The sequence below is a fragment of the Sarcophilus harrisii genome, chromosome 1 (assembly GCF_902635505.1).
Source record: "Sarcophilus harrisii chromosome 1, mSarHar1.11, whole genome shotgun sequence".
NCBI lineage: Eukaryota > Metazoa > Chordata > Mammalia > Dasyuromorphia > Dasyuridae > Sarcophilus > Sarcophilus harrisii.
In genome coordinates, this window is record NC_045426.1 from 326015131 (window position 1) to 326036761 (window position 21631).

Genomic DNA, 21631 nt, shown 5'->3' on the forward strand with positions numbered 1-21631 from the left:
ACTCCATTTGAATACAATAATGGCAAAAAGGATATTCTACACAACAACATTATATCATACAAATGAAATTGTTATCTCCTTCTCCCAGTCCCCATCCCTTTATCCCCCAAGTCACCAAGACCCCAACTAGGGGAGTTGGGCAAGAAAAGTGACATGGTGACTAATACCAACCTAGGAATACTCCTTCTGGTAAAACAGAAAATGACCAGCTTTGAAGGGCAGTGAGGTGATGCAGTGGATAAAACACCAGCCCTGAAATCAGGAGGACCTGAGTTCAAATCTGATCTCAGACACTTAATACCTCCTAATTGTGTGACCCTGGGCAAGTCACTTAATCCCAATTGCCTCAGGGAAAAAAGAAAGAAAGAAAGAAAATGACCAGCCTTGCCAACTGCTTTATCATAAAGTCCTTTAGGTCTTATCATGTGCCCTGGTGTGGTGGTATGCTCTTTTAATTCCTGGGCACTGCCATCTTACTGGCTGTTCATTGAATTCCTTGTCACTTTTTTAGATGTCATCCCTCCCTATTAAAGAATAAGCTCCTTGAGAATAAAACTGTCTCACTTTTTCTATTTGTATCCCAAGTGCTTGGAACATAGTTTTTTGACGCATAGTAAGTCCTTAATAAATACTTTTTCATGTATTTATTTATTCATTATTACTTCAAGCACTTGAAAGCAGTGTGGAATTAGTGATGAAGGAAAGAGAAATTTTTCTATGAAAAGTGCCCTTTAATGCAATCCAAGTATAGTAGTTGGTGATAACCAGGAAAAAAAAATTCATTTGCTGGTACGTTAACAAGTATCTGTTGGCTGATTACTTTTGCTCACTGGCAATGAAGCACAAGAAAATGTGTTAAAATGACAAGTTAGATGTTCAAACGTCATTATCAATTTAATTTACATAATCTTCCTTTCAAAAAATTTTAGTGATATTTTACTCTTAAATAGGTGAGGCTTCCTGTTTGATGCTATAGCTGAAGAAAACCCATTGCAGCATAGTAAGAAACTTCCCTAGTGTCACATTCAAAGTTCTTTCTGACCCTGGTACTAGCTTACCTTTTCAGGTCATTCTTCATTAATCCTCTTCACGTCAACTGGCCTATTTTGCTCCCAAACAGCTGCTTTATTATTAGCTGTCCATACCCTATACCTAGGATATGCTTCTCTCCTATCCAGTTTTGTCATGTCATCTTAGCCACCAATATCTAAAAACAAGCTTCTGGGGGCTGGGAAAGTTTCACAAACACAGATTTTTGTCTTGGATATAACAGATTAATACCTTGATTTCCCCCTTACTCACTTGCGTGGAATCCCTAGGAGGTTGAGAAAAACTGGTAACACATTACACCAGTAATACACATTAGAAATGTGATCTTTCCTGTACAAAAGAGGGAAAGCTGGGAAACTATTTTTGGAGCTCCTGCCTTCTTCTCTCCCCTTCAACTTTCTTCCATATGTTGGTCTGACACAGACATGAAGACTGATAGTATCTCCTCTCTTCAACCCAGATAGGCAGTGAGCTAGGCAGCCCAGTGGATAAAGCGCTGGAGTAAGGAAGATCTGAGTTCAAGTCCAGTCTGATATTGACTGGCTTTGTGACTCAGGGCAGTCACTTAATCTCTGTTTTAATCCAATAGAGAAGGAATTGGAAAACTGCTTTAGTATTTTTGCCAAGAAAATCCTAAAAAAAAAGTCACTAAAGGCTGGATATGACTTAACAACAACTATCTCCAGCCATCCTGGCACAGGGCTATTGGCTGGAAAAAATGTCATTCAATAAATCTCATTTAAATTAAATTTTGTTCATGGGGTCTTCTCCCCTTTTCTTTCCTTAGTATGAATGGCAATTTACACAAAATCACTTATTTGCAAAGACATTTTCTGCCAAACATAGGCATTACTATGGGTATGAGAATTTAATGATTTCTTTTCACTTAAGGGGAAAAAATCCTACGAATACAGAAAAACAGAACAAATTTTAATGCTCACTTCTGGTAGAAAACACAGTTTTAAGTGGCAATAGAGCTAAACAACTTGACAAGGGTGATTTTCTAATATCTCAGGAAGTCAAGGAAGGAAAGAATTAATCCTTTTTCCCCAAAGGATTGTGGGCACTTAATTTAAAAATGTTTGTCATTGATGCTAGAGGTAATATTAATATCAAATAAATGATGTGGTAAACACATACATGGACTTTTAAATTAACAAAGACACAAAATAAGATCATATCAACTTACACATAGAATCCTTGGGATTCATCAATGATATCATAAATCATTTGAGATTTGATTTGGCTCAGTTCCTCCATAGCTGCAGCACCACCATTGTTTTTAATCCATTCCAGGACCAAGCCCATGATATAAATGCTGAAATAATAACAAAAGAAGTTAATTAGTTAGTTCTTGCAAGCAAAAAAAGGATCCTAATTAGGGATTAAAAATACATATTTACTTTCCACTGCCTGAAAGTCCTAAAAATATTACTACCACCCCTACTATTACTCCTACTTTGGAAAGATTTACATGAACTGATGCTGAGTGAAACAAGCAGAACCAGGAAATCATTGTACACAATAACAGCAAGAAAGTACGATGATCAACTATGAAAGGCTTGGTTCTTCTCAGTGGGGTTCAGTGATCCAAAGCAATCCCAATAGTCTTTGGACAGAAAACACCATCTGCATCCAGAAAAAGAACTAAGGAGACTGAATGTAAATCAATACATGCTATTTTCACTTCTTTTTTCTGTTTTTTTTTTTTTTCTCTCCCACGGTTTTTCCCTTTTGCTCTGATTTTTCCTTTCCAATATGATTGATAAAGCAAGGTGTATTAAAAATAAATCAATTTACTACAATACTACTCCTACTATCATTACTCTTTTATTCTTACTATTTCTACAACTACTACTACCACATTTCTATCACTGTTATTATTACTACTACTGCCATTACTCCTACTGTTTCTACTACCACTATCACTATTACTACCATACTTGTACCACTATTATTATTACTACTACCACCCACCACCAAACACACCATCACCACTCTTACCATGACTATTACTATTACTTCTACTACTACCATACCATTATTACTATTACTACTACCATACCATTATTACTATTACCGCTACCATTGCTTTTATTGCTATCATAACTACTGATTAATAATAATAACAATAATTTGAGCCTTATGGAATTCAAAGATTTACAAAGATCTTTCTTTGCAACATTCCTGTAGTAGACAACACAAATACTACTGTCCCCAGTTTACAGATATAAAAATTGAGATTTATCATTGGTTACCCATCTAGGGGGACTTGGAGCCAAGATTGATACCCAGGTCTCTTAACTTTAAAGCATCTCCAGACTTTTTGGACCCTGGTAGGAAAGGGAAGTTTATAGAATAGGAAACAAAAGCAACAGTATTTTGAACATTTATGAATTGATTGAATAAATATCTCCAGGGGCCCACTCTCATCTTGAAAAGCCTTTTTTTCTAAAGAGAGAGATGGCACATTTTTGCAGTTTGTCCTTAAGACAATGGGAAAAGAACTTGTTTTAGGGAAAGGAACAGAGTAGGGATGCAGTGAAGTACAGGTATTTGCAGGCACATTCTCTTTAGTAGATCTACAATAAACTGTGGCAAATTGACATAATGGAATATTACTGTACAATAAGTAATATAAACAGGCAGATTTCAGAAAAAAAATTATACTTGTACAAACTGAGGTAAAGTGAAATGAACAGAACTAAGAAAACACTGTATACAGTTATCAAAAACAGTTATCAGTTATCAAGCTCTTCTACAGTTCTTCTTCTATACAGTTCTACTCTATCAAGCTCTTTGATAACTGTATCACGCTCTTCTCAGCAACACAATGATCCAAGACAAGTACAAAGGACTCACAAAGAAAAATGCTATCTACATCCATTTTAAAAACTGATGGATTCCAATACCCTTGTGATGAAGAGAGCCATCTGTACCCAGAGAGAGGACTGTAGAAACTGAGTATAGTTCACAAAATAGCATTTTTACTTTTTGTTGTTTATTGCATTTTATTTTCTTTCTCATTATTTTTCCTGTTTGATTTGATTTTTCTTGTGCAGCAAGAGAAATGTATAAATATGTATGCATGTATTGGATTTAACACATTTCTACCATGTTTAACATACATTGGACTACTTGCCATCTAAGGGAAGGAGGGGGGAAAGGAGGGGAAATTGGAACACAAGGTTTTGCAAGGGTTAATATTGAAAAATTATCCATGCATATGTTTTGAAAATAAAAAGCTTTAATTAAAAAAAAAACCTGGACTCTGAATGCAAATCAAAGCATAATAAGGTTGATTACTTAATATGTGTAAAGAGAATATAATGAACTTTGTAGTCAATAATAATTATCGCTTAAACTTTTTATATTTATCTTGGAGCTTCACGGTAGTCTTCTGACATGGATAGGGTCAGGGCCAGCATGATTATTCTTGGTTTTACTGATTAGGAAATTGAGGAATTAAATGTTTTGTGGAAGGTTCAATAGTTGGCAAGTTGTGAATCTGGCACTCAAACCCAAGCTTTCTACTCTATATCCCAGGTGCAACTAATTAGACTAAGAAAGCCCCTAAATTGTTGAAATGTATTAGGGAGATTTGGGGTCAGATGGTGGGACAGATTAGACATTTTGGGGCTTTTGTAATATAATACTTTTGTCCTCCCTTGACCCTAAAATATGAAAATGTATGTGGCTGTAAGATATGTGTGTAGTCCTGGAATATTTAAAAAATTGTTTGTATGATGCTCAGAAATTAGGAAAGCCTCAGGAGTAGGGTTGCAGAGAGTAGAATTCCTCCTTGAGGATCTTATCTTTATTACACTTTAACCTCTGGCTCTCAGAGGACACGTTATCTTTTGTTCAAGTTGCAGAGGCTCAGGGCCCCTAAGAAAGCTGGTGGGGGGTATGAGGTGGTTTTTAAATTATGGAAGCATCTGAAATTCAGATCCTTTTATTCTGTTCTTACTATCTTTTTCTGCCAAGGGCTGGTCTGGCCCATCTGCTTGTAAAACTCATTTCTCACTCTCATCTTTGACTCTGAGAACCTGTTTCTTTTCAAGGTTTAATCAAAGGTGACTTCCCTTTTACATGAAGCTTTTTCCTCAAACTCCTAATTCTTTTCCATCTATACTTTTCTGTATGTATGTGGGTAAGCATATACATACATATCCACATATATACATAAGTTTGTGTGTATATATTATATATATGTGGTGTGTGTATGTATATATTATCTATATATGTCGGTTTGCATATATACATGATGTGTCTTATTTCCCTCTATAGAATGAAAGCCCATTGGGGTAAGGACAGTTTCACTTTTGACTTTGTACTCTCTGTGTCTGCCACTTAGTAAGTTCTTAATAAGTGCTTATTGATTGATTGATTAGCAAACCAATTAGGAGATATAGAACTTCCACTAAAGCTTTCAGAGGGAAGTATCCAAAGGACACTACTAAGAGGAGACCACTCTGGGAGGGTATTTACATGTTTATCTTCTAAACATCTTCTAAAAATATCATTGTTAATGGATGATAATAAAAATATCTCGTTTATCTAACTTTTTTATTTTATTTTCCCCCAGTTGCATGTCAAGAAAATTTTTATTTTAGCATTCATTTTTATAAGATTTTGAGTTACAAAATTTTCTCTCTCTTCCTCCTCTCCCCTCTTCCTAAAATGGTAGGCAATTTGGTATAATTCATAATGTGCTGTCATGTAAAATGTGTTTCCATATTAGTCAGTTGTGAAAGAAGCTTGTCAAAAGGGAAAAAAAACATGAGATGATAGAGAAAAGGAGGTACAAAAGTTCAATGAAGAAAATAATTCTTTAAAAAATAGAATTTCTGATGGACATGGCTCTTTTCAACAATGAGATAATTGCGGCCAGTTCTAATGGTCTTGTGATAGAGAGAGTTATCTACACCCAGAGAGAGGACTGTGGAAAATGAGTGTGGATTACAACATAGCATTTTTACTTTTTGTTGTTGTTTGCTTGCATTTTATTTTCTCTCATTTTTTTCCTGTTTCATTTGATTTTTCTTGTGCAGCAAGATAATTGTATAAATATCTATGCATATATTAGATTTAATATATTTTACCATATTTAACATATATTGGATTACTTGTTATCTAGGGGAAGGGGTGAGAGAAGAGGGGGAATTGGAACATAAAGTTTTTCAAAGGTTAATGTTGAAAAATTATCCATGCATATCTTTTGAAAATTAAAAACATTTAATAAAAAATAAAAATAATAAAAATCAAATTTGGACAAGTAGAAGTTAATGTCTTCATGAGACTTCAAGAAACAATAAAACAAAACAAAATCAAAAGATTTAAAAATAAGAGAAAATGTAAAATACCTCATTGGAAAAACAATGGACCTGAAAAATATGTCAAAGAGAAATAATTTGAAAATCACGATCAAAAAGATCCTTGATATCATTTTCAGGAAATTATCAAAGAAAACTTTCCTAACATCCCAGAACAGGCAGATAAAATAGAAATTGAAAGAAGACTGATTACCTCCTGAGAGACCTCAAAATGAAAACTCTCAGGAATATCACAGCCAAATATCAGAGCTCAAGGAAAAACTATTGCAAGCAGTTCAAAAATAAATTCAATTATTATGGAGTCATAGTCAAGATAATACACAATTTAGTAGTTTCCACATTAAAGGATAAGAGGGTTAGAATATGATAATCTAGAAGGCAAAGGGGTTTGGATTACAACAAAGAAACACTAATCCACTAGAACTGAATATATCCTTTAAGGGAGAAAATGATATTCAATGAAACAGAGGGCTTTCAAGTATTCCTGATGAAAAGACAAGCGCTAACTAGAAAATTTGACTTTCAAATACAAGATTCAAGAAAAGCAAGTCTATTCCACTTATCTAACACTCTACCCCTTATATAATTTGAGATCTGGTACAGGTAGGCCTTCTTCCTTCTGATTTTTTTCATTGATTCCCTTGTTATTCTGACTTTTTTATTCTTCCAGATTAATTCTATTAGGATTTTTTTCTTGCTCTATAAGAGAATTCTTTAGTAGCTTGAACAGTATGGCACTGCATAAATAAAATAACTTAGGTAAAATTGTTTTTATTATCATTCATGTATTATATAATAATTACTATTATTTATATTGGCTCAGTCTACCCATAAGCAATATTTCTCCAGTTGTTTAGATCTGTCTTTATTTCTGGTGTGGTATGGTAAAATCATAAAATCTTTGGATTTGTCTCAGCAGAAACATTCTGGTTGGGTCCAATTCTCATCTAGGGTAATTTTTTACAGAGTAATTATGTTATGAATTTGGAGGAGAAATTTTGAATAACTTCAATTCTACTCACCAATTTCCCAAATTAAAACATCATACCTTTCAACTTAAGATTTCTTTGGGAATGTGGATTTAAAGCAGAGCCTAGATCTGAGTACTAAAGAGTTAAATAATATCAGAATGAAGCTCTTTATTCTAACCTAGAACCCAGGTTTATGGAGTGAAAATCCATTCATTTACCATGGCTATATATACCGTCATGGTATATATCCCAAGACGGCCATTTATCCATTGCAACATAGCATATTTAGATCACCGATTTGAAAGCCACTTATCCACTGCAACATTAAAATATATACATATATCTATGTATATACATGTGTATATGTATGTATTCAAAGTTTTCTAAAAATTCTCATTATCAAAACAGAAAACTAACCAAAAGTCTTACATCTTTTCAAAATGGTGGATTTTCAAGGACAACATTGTTTTATGTGATGATTTAGAATGTTCTCTAATTTCCAGGTTTATAATAATAACATCTCAAAATGATGAGGGAATAATACCTAATTATGCATCTTTTGCTCCACTTTCATCTATTCATTTTTTAAATATGAATATAACTTTTAACTTTCTAAATGTGAATAATTAAAATATTCTTCTAGATATTTCAAGTGAATTATAGTAGAAAAAGTCAACTAACCAGAATATAATTTTCCTGTATTCTACTCTTAGAAGGAGAAAACAAAGAAAAAACAACTTTCAGAGGATTTGTTTTACAAAATTGGTTTACAGCCAGTACAAACTCTTACATAAAATTATCACTAATGACAAAAAATATCTGTCAATTCAAATGCTTGTTGGATTTGACACTCCCATTTGGCAAAAATCTAATTATGTTCATTAAACTATATTCTCTAAGACAAGAAAGTATCCTTACACATTTTAGAAACATTTTTCAATAAGGATAAAAACAAACTTCAAAGGGGTTTACTTGATAACATTAGTTATGCAAATTTAAAAAATTAAAACATTCCAAAATCCAAATATTTCAAGATTATATGTTACTATCCCAATTGTTTTTATATCATGAAAACACTGGAGAAATCTTCCAAAAATACAGATTATACTCAACCAAGAAAAAAAAGATCAGTTTTTAAAAATAAATTGAGAAATTCAGCCTATTTTAAGGGATAGAGAATTAGCTTCCTAGTCAGGAGGATGAAGACTCAAGTGCTTCCTTTGGCAGATAGTGTTTCATTGATTTGACCCTAGCAAACTCTCTGAAATTACCTAAACTTTTGATGAGTTGTCCATCTACATTTGAAGAAAAAGGTTCATACTTCATTCCATTATAAAAATTTTAAATATTCATTAAAATAAGTATTAAAATATGTAATAAACATAAATAAAATAATAATTAATCTAGTCAGAAGTGATTTCCCCCAAGGAGTTTGCCCTTGGGAAATATACCAAAGAGTTTAAATGTTTATCAAAGTAGAGGAAATAGATATAAAAGAACTGTTACTATGCATTTAAATTGTGACCCTTCAAGCAACCTCAGGAAACCTGTAATCTCTAAGGAATTTATCAGAAATCTGTAATTTTCAAGGAATTCAGTAACCTCAGGAAACCTGTAATCTCTAAGGAATTTATCAGAAATCTGTAATTTTCAAGGAATTCAGTAATATCAGATACATATCTTAGACTTCAAAAAGTTTATGAAATGAAAAGAATGGTACTACCTTTTGGGAAAGTCATATAACTACAGGTTAATAAGTGTTTCAAAATGTCCTTTCATTTAGGAATCCTATAGCTAGAACTTTATTAAAAATGTTGGGGAACGAATTTGAGAACTATTAATACAAAAATATCCATAAAGCTTGTTTTTTGAATTGCAAAAGGAAAAAACCTAGGGAAGTCAAACTTTGGTGAATGGCTAAGTAAGAAGTCTATGAATATAATGGAAAATTGTTGCACCCTAAAAATGACAAATATGAATGATGAAATACATATGAAGAAAAAGGCAAAGTCATTACTTTACTAAATAAAAAATATCTGTAATAAATTGTAATAATAAATTAAATAAAAACAGATTTATATGGAAAAAACTCAGATTGAGGAGGGTTCTAAATAAAACTTTTAAAATAAAAAAATTAGCAATATTAGCTTGAGCCAGAGCTGCATAAAATGACAAAAGCAACAAAATTTGAAAAAATAGAGAAGAACCAAAAGGTAGGGAAAGGAAACATTTTTATTACTGTTTTGTTACATATTTTTTTAAAACTTGTAAAAACTGTTTTCAGTTGTGCTTTATTTTAGCTGAAATTTTGTTTTTGTTGACAGATGTCTTAAGGAAATAGGGACTTAAGAGGGATAGATGGCAGACTCTCAGAAATGAAATTCTGATGATTTAACCACCAATGAATCTAAGGAGAAAATAACATAAGCCACTAAATCTTCACAATGCTTAAAAATCTAGTGGGCTCAGAATTTTAAAGGACATGTACAAAAAGATGAGAGAGACCCATAAGCATGAATGAGTACTACTTAGTGGCAAAGATCTTTAAGAGTATCAAAAAGAAAAATCTTAAGTAAAGACTACGAGAAAAAGGAGGTCAGAATAACAACAATAATAAAAGTTTTCTCAATAAGAAGAGATATACTGCTTGGTTAAAAAAAAGGAATATTATTAATAATAGATAAAAGGATATAAGATGCAAATTATTTACTATTTTTTCTTTATCATTTCCATAAAGCAAAAATATCTTAATTCTATAAAGAGTGGAACAAACATGATTAAGAGAAAAGTGAAATCCCAAAATGATTAAGTGATAGTAGCAGTTCTGTTTATTTCCTGTGGGGCCTTCAAGTCACGCCCCTCTTTGTGCCTGTTTCCCTATTAGTAAAATAAAGAGATCAGGCTACATGAAGTATTCTTAACCATGAAAATTTTTTTTAACATATTGATAACTACAATTAAATTGGTTTTCTTATATTTTATGTATTTAAAAATACCAGTTTGAGAAGGGCTTTGACAAAGGGTACAAAAAAAAATTAAGACTTTCTGACTGACTTCTAAATTGCCTCATTGGTGAAAATACTATGCTTCAATCAATATTAATTTCCATAATTCTCTCGCAGGATGTAAATGGCACTTTTATCCCAAGTCTATTGGAATGGCCTCAAATCACTGCATTGTTGAAAAGAGCCAAGTCCATCACAGTTGATCATCAAATAATGTTCTCTTGGTTCTGCTCACTTCACTCAGCATCAGTTCATATTAAGTCTTTCCAGGCCTTTCTGAAATCAGCCTGCTCATCATTTTTATAGAGCTATTGTATTCATTTACCATAATTTATTCAGCCATTCCCTAACTGATGAGCATCCACAATTTCAGCTCCTTTTATAGCAATTGTCACAGGATTTAGACCTTCTATCAGATTGCTTACTATCTTGGGAAGAGGAGAGAGATGAAAGAGGGAGAATAATTTGGAACACTAAGTTTTACAAAAATGAATGTTGAAAACTACCTTTACATGTATCAGATAAAATAAAATGCTATTGAGAAGGGGAAAGGAGCTCAAATATCTTGGCCCAAATGAATAACATCCCAGGAGTTATCTTGAAAGATTTGCAAGTGTTCCTGCAAGTGTTGCAGGAATAATCTTCAAAGATTGTGAATAATAAGAAAGATATTAAAAGACTTGCCCATCTCTTCTATACTACTTTTTAGAAAAAAAGATAGATTCTGGACAAATTAGTAAAATGTTTTGCAGCCACTTAAAAGTAAAACTGAATCAATATGGATTCAATCAGAACAAGCCATTGCAAATTATTCTAATTTCCCTTAACACTGGGATTTCAATGGGCCAGTCCATTAGATGCATACAATATAGATATAGATTATCTGAATGACAATGATAGAGATAGAAATTATCTAAATGACAATGATACATGAAACAAAGTTTCTTTGTCAGATTCAACAGGACAAAAAACACAGAAGGCTGACATCAAATTTGCTGATACACAGAATTATGGAAGATGATCAATATACTTAGAACAGAATCATGGTCCCAAATATCGATAGCCTAATATAAATTTAATAAGATGAAATTTAATACAGATAAATAGGTACTTAAGCTGAGTAAGTACAATGCACAAGATTAGAGAAATCCTAGCTTAAGAGCAGTTCACATTGAAAATACTTTATAATTTTTTAATAATTTGTTTTTATAATGAGTTTTATAATTTGAGAGTTATAAATAACTTGAGTTTTTAAGAGTTAAATAACTTGAGTTATTTATTTGCAAGATGTTGTGGCTACCAAAAATACTGATATGATGCTGGATTTGTTTTTTTTTGTTTTTTTTTTAAACAGAAGTATAATGTCCAGAAAATTGGAAGGAGCCCTATAATACTCTGTGTTAGTAAGATGACATATGAATAGTATTTCTATTTCTAGAAAACAAAATGACTGGCGTTCAACCAGGAGGGAGCAACCAGGATAGTGACGGATAGGTTGTCTTTGATTGTCTCAAGGGCTATTATAATGAGGAAGAATGGAACACCCTATAAAGCTCAAAGAAGGCAAAACTGGTACCAGAGGCAAGAAGTGACAAGGAGACAGTTTTCAATTCATATAAAGAAAAACTTTCTAACAAGAGTTAGGTACAAAAATGGAAATTATTGCATTCATTATTAACAGAGTTTTACTATACAATCATGTCAGAGATGTTGTAGAACATTGGGTGAGATGCTGGACTAGCAGTAATTCAGCTCTTCCAACTGTGATGACACTGGACTATTTTTTATTAGTAGAAGAAATGAAACAAGATATCCATCAATTGGGGATTGGATAAAAAAGATCCAGGGGATGAACATATAAATGAAAAGGTGTGAGAATGTAACAATTCCTGAGAAAATCCTAAGGCTACCTGGCCTTGGGAATGCCACAATGCTGACCTATAAATAATTTAATACTGATTATGTTGGTCAGAACTCAATATTTGTACTTCTAAACCAAAATATTAGCATATCAACCTAATCTTTGGTTCTTTTTCCTATAATATTATCTCCTTGATTCTGCCTCTATGCTAGATTCCCCTGGAATTAGCCTGCTATTTGGCAGCATAATTTCTTCTTGCTCCTGACTTTTTGCTAAACTCCCTCTGTTAAACTCCTTTGGAAATTAGCACAATACCATAATTCTTTGCCAGTGTATGGGGTAAACTGAGTGAAGAGCTCTCATGGGAATATGGTCTTGAGACTGCAAAAATAAGTTGAGCTAGAGCTAAAAAAGCTGCAGGTGTTTGATAGTTTGGGATGAACATTTCCCCTACTGTCTGCCAACATGTCTTAATTAGCATTTAAGTACTTCTTTTAAAAGTGATGATGGCTCCAGGAATTCAGGTAACAGAATTCTCTCATCCAAGAATATCTGCTTGTATAGAGTTCTGGAGGGAAATTTGAATCAATAGTTTGTTACCAATATTGTTTTGTTTCTGGGATAGATTTCTGTGTTTAGAGTGTAAGCCTGGACTCCCCCAGTGGGAGAAAAGGTGGTGGTGGGGGGGGACTTTGAGGACTTCTGCATTCAGGATCTAAGTGTGGGACAGTGACCCTTAAGTACTTTGAACTCCTCTCTTGTCACTTTGTCTGTTGGGAGTTGTCTTTTCTCTTGAGATTGTTATAAATTCATTTTTGTCCTTTTTTTTTAAACCTTGAAAATCTCTGATTTTAATTTGAATAAGAGTCACTGTCCCACACAGTTTGGGGACTCGTTCCAGGATATTTCCTGTTCATGAAGGGTCTCTCCCATACCAAATCTTTGAGCAGGTGCCCTCCAGAGAGTTCTCTGGTGGTCCTTGGACTCAGCTTGGGAATGCCTGCTCCCATCAGGTAAACTCCTGAAGAGAGACTCAGAGAAAGCAAAAACAGAAGTAGGCTGGCTTATGCCAGCTGGGAAAAGTCTGAAATCAGTCAGGTGAGGAACAATCCTGGTAGGGGGCAAGCAAGTGGATAAGATACTGTGAACCTTGGGAAAGGCCCACTTCCCTCCATAAGAGCAGGAGAGTCCTCCATACTTTCCCTCTGCCAAGAACAAGTGAGCCACTTGGGTGACTGACTGGGACTGGGATGGGGAAGAATTTAGGTGGTTAAAGTCCATAAAAGGTTCCAATTTCCCTTTGCTGTTGGGAAAATTCTCTGTAAGGATTCTCCTATTTTCCTTTAGTAACTTCGGGCAAGTTCTCCATAAAGAGTGCAAGATACTGTGAACCATGGGAAAGGCATAATCTAGCTGGCTTTAAAGGAGTTTTCAACACCCAAGGCCAGCTCCTTAGGCCTTGTCTCCAGAACTCCCCTCCTTGCCTGTGCAGGGGCCTGTGGAAAGCCTATGTTTTGTCTTCTGCCAAATTACAAAGGAAAAAATCTGGCTACTTGGGATTTAAAAACACTTGTTTTATACATAATTGGACTTATGCAAATAGCTTTTAGATAGAGGAAGGACTAGTTCTGAGATAGAGAAAGTTTTTAAGTGTCACACCAAAAAGTAAAAACTGACCTTTCTGTGGACCTAGAATTGGCCAATTTGGGTCTGCAGAAACAGTTGTAGAACTGCTAAAACATTTTAGCAGATTCTGAGGTTTTTGAGACTAAGTTTTAAGTTGCTTGGCACTATCTCTCAGTCAACTAAATTAAGTTAGTCTATTGTTTTTTTAAGAAGGCCTAATTTAAAAGACTTCTGAGGGCCTGAACTTGAGGCTTATAGAAAAAACTATAAAAAGGAAAAAAACCCACCCTCTCTAGGATTTTCCTTGGAAAGGCTGTGGAATATGTCCTGGGAAGGCTGGTACCCCTGGCTGGCCTGAACTCTTTTGGGGTTTGCACTGATGCCCCAACATCTTTGACATGTCCCCCCAACCCTCAGCATTTCTGGCATGGAGGGTGGGTGCAGCCAGGAACTTTGATCCAAATGTCTCCAACCCTCTCCCTCAGGTACCTGAAGTCTGATAATTTCTTAAAGTCTTATAGATGGACTTGAAAGGGCAGTTTTCTGCCACCTTAAATTTTGGGAATTCAGATTCTGAAATTATAAGAGATAATTACTATTAACTAGTGCATGCTAAAATTGTGAACTTGTTTATTCTGGTACAAGATTTTAGAAACGTGTGCATTGATATTAAAGTATTGCTACTAGAAATTTAAATTTGCATTTCATTTAATTTTAAGTTAAAACTTTTGATTCTCTAGTAACTTACCTAAAGAGGTCACATATTTGTATCTCCTAATTAGATGAAATATAGTTAAGCTACCATGTTGCTTTCTAAATTGTATATTGGGTAATTTATAAAAATTGTATGAGCTGTACTTTAATATTTTGTCAGCCCAGCTGGATATGTGGTATAAATTTTGTGAAATTTTAATTTTTTTAAAGTTTATCTTGTTTTCTCCCTTTAACAAAGAAATAAAAGCTAGAAAATCTGACAAGACAGGGACATGTGTAATTGCAAAACAAATTGTATCTCAAAAGTGTGTAATGTGTCTAAAGATAAATAAAAAGTATTGAGGAGGTGTCCCTCTGGAGGGAGGGAGCCTGGCTCCAAAATATTTAAGTTAGGTTTTAATGAAATGATACCAGTGGGGAAACTGAGATATAGTGAGGATGAATGAGCAGAATTCTGTTGCTTTAAGAGGGATTAGTAGAATAACATTGGAACAAATTGCACCTATGTATGGATTGGTAGAGACTATTAATTCTGAAAAAGGAACATTTTTTAATATATTTTGTTTTATAAGAAATAATGGGGAGGGATTGCAAATTGAATGGCAATTCCATATATCTAGGCATCTACCCTCATCAGGGAATGTGGAAAGAATGAATCAGATTCTTAAGAAACAGCTTACTAAATTGATGTTAGAAGCTAAAATGTCTTGGACCAAATGTTTGCCTATTGCTTTGTGAAAAAATTAGAACTGTCCCCAGACGTGATCTGGGACTGCGCCCGTGAGAGATGCTGTTTGGTTTACTTTTATTTGGGAGTAAAAAGGGAAAGATCCTCTTTTGAAACAAAGGAATTTTTAAGGAATTAGATACTGGCAGTGTCCTCATCCCTTTTAGCCCTTAGAAAACAAGAATTGCTGACCCAAACAACACCTCTGAAGTTGGCAGCTCCAGGAAAATGGGTGCTTATTAAGTCCTGGAAGAAACAGAGTGGGAAGGAGCTTATCAGATGTTACAGATGACTGAGACTGCAGGCTGGAGGCTGAGAATACCAAGCTTAAAAGAACTGTGGGGGAACCTCAAAAATGGATTAAGAACAATTTATAACCTCTAAAATTGCCTTTGCAATTAGGAATGTTTTGGTGGGAGGGGAGATTAATTGTGCTTAGAGGAATTTTTAATATTGGTATTGTACCTGTTATTTATATTTCTAGACACAAAGGACTCCTTGATTGGAGGAAGTTGAATTAACATTTTTTTTAGGATGAAGAATTCTAATAGGATTCTTTAACGTAAAATTAAAATATTCTACATTCTATGTGAGTTTTAATTGATTTTATTGAGCCATTTTAAAGATGTTCCCAATGTTTAAAGAGATTCTGAAAACAGTAGTCTCTTTGTCCCTTTGAACATGATTAATACATGAATATGTTTTGCTATAGCTTGATTATTGAGCATCTTAAAGCAAAATGATTTGCATAATGTTGAATTTAAAACCATCTACTTAGATATGAAGATAAGATGTGAACTTTCTAGGATGAATATATTACTGTTGTCAATATAAGATTATAGTAATACTTATTTAGGATACATGATCCTAGAGAGTTAAATGTACCTGAAGCTTTGAATAATGAGACTTACTCTTTGAGATAAAAATCTCTTGGAACTATAGCTGATATTATTTGGAGTTTTGAATCCAGGTATGATTGTCTGATGGAGAATTAAGCCAATAATCCACCATCTGAAAGGAATAAGCCAGATGCTATTCAGAGGAATGTGATACTGAATTGTTACAAATGGAAGTTAGTATCTGGGAAAGAGTTGGGAGGACAACCTTGGCCTCCATTTAACATGGGATCCTTCTGACTCAGTCAGTTTCCCAGTGGTGTACCTTTGAATAACAACCCACCTGATTATTCCTGAGTCTAGCCATAATGTGGAATTGTTATTGCATACAATTAGTTAAGGATGCTTTATCCTGTCATGTGTGCTCTCAGGCTGAGGCCTGAAGAACCAGTTTTTGATTATAATCATATCCCTGCTTTTTCTTCTTATAGCAAATTTCTATAATCAGGGTAAGTGATCAGTAGAAGCTACAAGCACAATTCAAGAATGTAAGATCTTGCAGTTTCCTATCTGTAAATACTTAGTCATTATATCCTAAATAAATGAGTATTTAGCCTAATCATCCTATCTGTTGCTAGATGCATTTATGTGTTTTTTTTTTTTTTTTAGCATTTTATTGTTGCTGACTTACATAGTAGCCATTTTTATTTGTGAAAGATTATCTACTTCAATTACTAGAGACACAAATGGTTGGGGTAACAGATGGTCCCCTATGGAAGTTGGGGGTACAGAACCCCTATTTGTATGCTGAATAGGCTCATTAGACTTTAGGCCATAGTCGAAATAATTATTAACCAGATGGCAAAGGGACTGGATTTGTTAGCAAACCAGGCCACTCAGACTAGATTGGTATTAGACAACATGTTCATTGGCTGAAGATAAAGAGTTTGTGGGAAATAAAATTTTTGCCATATGAAAATTGTTGATAATGTTCAGATAGTGATGCCAAAGACATCAGAAAACTGGCCCATGTCCTATTCCAGACCTGGTCCTCACTGATGTGATCTATGATGTGGGGTTCGGTCATGTGAAGAATTCACAATGGCCTTTTTCTTTGGCAAAAGGTAGATTTAATTGGGGGAACAGGTTGCAGACAAAATGAAAGGATAATAAACATGAAATAGAACTGGGAAGGCATAGGAAAGACAAGTTTCTCAGTGGAATTCACAATTACTCAGTAAAAAGGGAGTATCTCATGAGTCGGTGCATGCCCTTAGCTGGCGGGTTAAATACCGAAAGGAACTTAGCGTTGACTGTAAGGAGGAGAAGTGGAGGGGAAGTATGGTGGAGTTAGGGGAGATACCACATGGCATGGAGGAAGGGAAAAGACACTATAAGGCAGAATGCCGTGGTAGGCTGACCCAAGGGAAGGCAGCAGCCATGGGATGGTCCACAAATCAGTTTTATAGGGAAAATTTAATCTTGGGGACATGACCAATATTTCCACAAGGGGAAAGATTGAACAACCTGGAGTGGGAGGTCCAGGACCTTTAGAGGGTGGGAGAAAGGAATCAAACTGAAAACAGGTTCTTTGGTTCCTGACAAGGATGGACCCCATAGAGAAAAAGGACAAACCAGATCCAGAGGAAACAGAGACTGAGAACAAGATGGTTGAGGAAACATATCAAGAATGGTATGAAAGATCTTCAAAGGTTAATAAATAAAGAGGGATTGTATGGGATAAACTGAGTGAAGCTCTCTCATGGGAATATGGCCTTGAGATTTTGCAATAATAAATTTAGCTAGAGCTAAAAAAAGGTGCAGGTGTTTGATTGTCCTGGATGAACATTTCCCCTCCTGTTTTCCTCACCTCTTAATTAGCATTTAAGCACTTCTTTTAAAGGCAATGATGGCTTTGGGAATTCAGGCAACAGAATTCTCTCATCCAAGAATGCTTGTATTATATAGCAGGTCTCTAGGAAATTTTAATTAAGATTTTGTTACTAATATTCTTTTGTTTCTGGGATACACTTCTGTGTTTAGAGTGTAAACCTGGACTCCTCCAGACAATGGGGAAAAAACCAGGGGAAGGGGGCTTCTGTATTTAGGGTCTATTTAATCCTAATTTGCAGTTTGTTGCTTTAGACTCTTCTGACACCTTGTCTGTTGGGAGTTACCCTTTCTTGTGAGACTGTAATAAATCCCTTTTGCGTTTTTGTTTTTATTTTTTTTTTAACCTCTGTGAAGGGCTGAAACTCTGAGTTGATACACTAAGGTTGGACAACCGAGCACTTAAGGCTAACTACCGATTGGACAATACTCTATTAGCATATGCTTGGAAAATGGCTCTTTCCACTATTCTGTGCTGGTTCAATTTCTTTGATGTATACGGAGAATTGTGGGAAGGATTAGGGGATAGAGTAAGACAAACCAGAGTCACTTGGGCAGTGGAAGTGGAAAAGGAAGGTCGCGGAGATCCTGTGTCCATTCCCTTCATTTCTACTCCTAAAGACCAAGAAAAAAGACCAAGGACTTTTGCTTATCCTGACTCCAGCTGATTCTAAGGTATCCAGGGTACTAATTAGGTCTTCATAAACCTCTAGAGTCTGATTTTAATTTGGATAAGAGTCACTGTCTCACACCCCTTAACTTGGAGAATGAGTATGCGAATATTTTGCTAAACTCACAACACTGACCAGGGAGACCCTAATCTTGTTGAGGTGTCTTTTTCTTCAACATACAGATATATGTACATATATTATGTATTCTATATATTTACATATGTACACTTATGTTACATTTCCTATAAGAAATGATGAAGACAAAGAACTGCTGCACAAAGAAGTAAGCAGAACCAGGTTAACAGACACAAAACCTATTGAGAAAGTCTTTCAATATTAGGTGTGTTGGCAGAGGAACTGATAAAAATTGATTCCTGAAGCAAGCAGGAAGAAGGCTGATAATGGAGATCAGTTTATTTCTGTGGACCCACCCTCTAATGGTAATCCAGTCAAAAATCCAAGTTAGGCTAAATTTTCCCTATAAAACAACTTATGGCCCATGGCTTTGCTACGACCTTCCTTTAGGTCAGTCCACCACAGCACTCTGCCTTGTGGTATCTCTCCTACCTCTACTCTGCTTCCCAACCCCACTTCTCCTTATAGCTATCTAATTCTTTTGGGGTGCTAAGTCCCTTTCAGAATTTAGCCTGCCAGCTGAGGGCATACCAACCTCATGGGGTGTTCCCTTTCTACTGGATAATTATGAGTTCCACTGAGACACTTGTCTTTTATACACTCTCCGACTCTATTTCATATTTACATTCCTGGTGTTTATTGTATCCCTTCATTTTGTCTATGACCTCTTCCCTAAATAATTCTACATTTTGCCAAAGAGAATGGCCATTGTGAATTGTTCACATGACTGAACTCCAACTTTGGTGCCTATTATCAATTAGTGCCAAACCCTACACCATAAATCACATCAATTATAACAACGGAAATGGAAATACAATAAAAATTGAATGCTGTAAAGTTATAATGACTAAGCCTAGTCACCAAATATGTGTGTCTATCTACAGCTATATCTATATTTGGAGGCTAGGTGTAATCATTTATAGATGGGTTCATCTGTATAATACAGGTACATTCTTGCTTTCTTTAAGGAGATAAGGAAGATAGGTATAAAATGTTACATAGAATATCAAACTTTTACAATGTTTTGCACAAGTTTTTCTTTTTTATTCTTTGCTATAAAGGATGGTTCATTGTGAAGGGGAGGAAGAAATGGTTCATTGGGAATTTATTTTATAAAAATGGGTTTATGCTGAGAAGTTCTGGGACAAAACAGTCACTGGTTCCATAAAGCGAAAACTCCTATTGCTAAAAGATTTTGCAGAATCTTTCCTCCTTCTATCTCCCTACCCTTTGACACTCTATATGATCATTTGTTTTTAAAAGAAAAATCCCACTGAGTAGAGGAGATCCTCCCAAAGAGGTCACCACACTGCTTCTACTTCCTGCCAAGTATAAAGGAGATTCTATTCACTGTTTTGGCCATGCTCTGGCTAAAATTTTTCCTGAGTGATCTCTCTCCCAAATTACCATTTTTTGCATTTATTACCTTTATATTTATTCTGCATATTATCGCTATTCCCTTCATTAAAATGAAAGCTCATTATGAGTAGGGATACAAAGTAATTGTATTCATAACAACAGCAACTAAAGTAGAGTCTACAACACAGTAGGACATTATGTAATGTCCACAACTGAATTCTTTTAACATCTGCCCCAAGGAACTTCTCACTGCTTCCTCATTTCTCTGAAAGGCAACATTGCTTTTATCCATTTTATTAGTAAGTGAAAGCATCTCCGAATGAAAGGATAAATCCAGCCATCCACACACTAAGGACCTAAATCTTTCTTTTACTCTCACCAGTCCTTCTGGAGACTAGAGGGCAGTTAATAAATCTGAGTGCTGGGAGATTTCCATAAGGAGAAACCCTTGAGCACCGAGTTGAAAAGTTGAAAAACTGCTGCTGAACAGTGCCACTGTGTGAGCTCTTATTCAGCTAGTTTGACACTTAGATGAAGGATCCCCTGCAGATTTAGCTAAAAAAGTAAAATCACAATCTGAAGCCAACAATTTTATTCCACAGAGCTGACAGCTTTCAGAAGCTCAAGGAAGAGGGGAAAAAAAGGAAGGGGGTAGGAGGTTCATGTCCTTTTCAAGTCCTTCATAAAAATAAAATGATTAAATGGAGTGGGGGAAGAGTAGAACAAAGGAGGGGGAAAAACAACTTTACCTGATAATTTTGTTGTCTATTTGAAAGTAATAACAAGTTGTGCATAGTAGATTTGTAGTTTCATGTACAGTCTTTACTTTTCATTGTACTTTGTTGTGGAAATGTTTGTTTTATTCCATAAAGATGTATTAATGTAATTTCAAAAGGGGAAGGAATGAAATGGTTATTTTAAATGCAAGTCACAGCAGTGAGGCCTGGGATAATTTGCAAGTTAATTGTGAATGCTGCTCAGTGGCAAATAAAGAACAGGAGGGGCAGGAAAGGGAAGAGGAGAGGAACTGAGGGAACAGTCATTAATAAAAGGATCTGAGGTTGCTATGAAGGCATTAGCCAACAGAAATATTTCCCTCCTCAAAAAAGGTATTTCCATGTTTGTTCTTTAAAATATTGTCCCCAAATCCCTTTTATTAAATAACAAAGTCACCAGTTACCTGAAACATGGAGGAGTGTTATATAAGGAGCTGTTCCCAGCTTGCACTTTGTAGTCCAAAACAGATGGGCATTCTTTCAGTGCAAATCCCAGTAAGTCCTCCCGCACAATCACCACGGTGACCCCTGCGGAGCCCACATTCTTCTGGGCACCAGCAAAAATCACACCAAACTTAAAAAAAAAAAAGACAGTTATAAAAGATGATGCAATGGAAGAGTCTGAAGCAGGTTTTTAATCTGGATCTTCTGATTCCATGGTATGGCAGTCTAGT

General features: G+C 34.9%; 1 protein-coding gene across 1 annotated transcript in view; it reads right to left on the minus strand.

Moving 5' to 3' along the window:
* The window catches only part of PSAT1 (phosphoserine aminotransferase 1), a 46420-nt gene that overhangs the window by 15117 nt on the left and 9672 nt on the right, over positions 1 to 21631 (minus strand). The window contains exons 6-7 of the mRNA XM_003761822.4: positions 21362 to 21531; positions 2240 to 2368 (exon numbers count right to left, since the gene is read on the minus strand). Coding sequence (XP_003761870.1) covers positions 2240 to 2368; positions 21362 to 21531 — 299 coding nt within the window. The remainder of the gene's footprint in view (positions 1 to 2239; positions 2369 to 21361; positions 21532 to 21631) is intronic.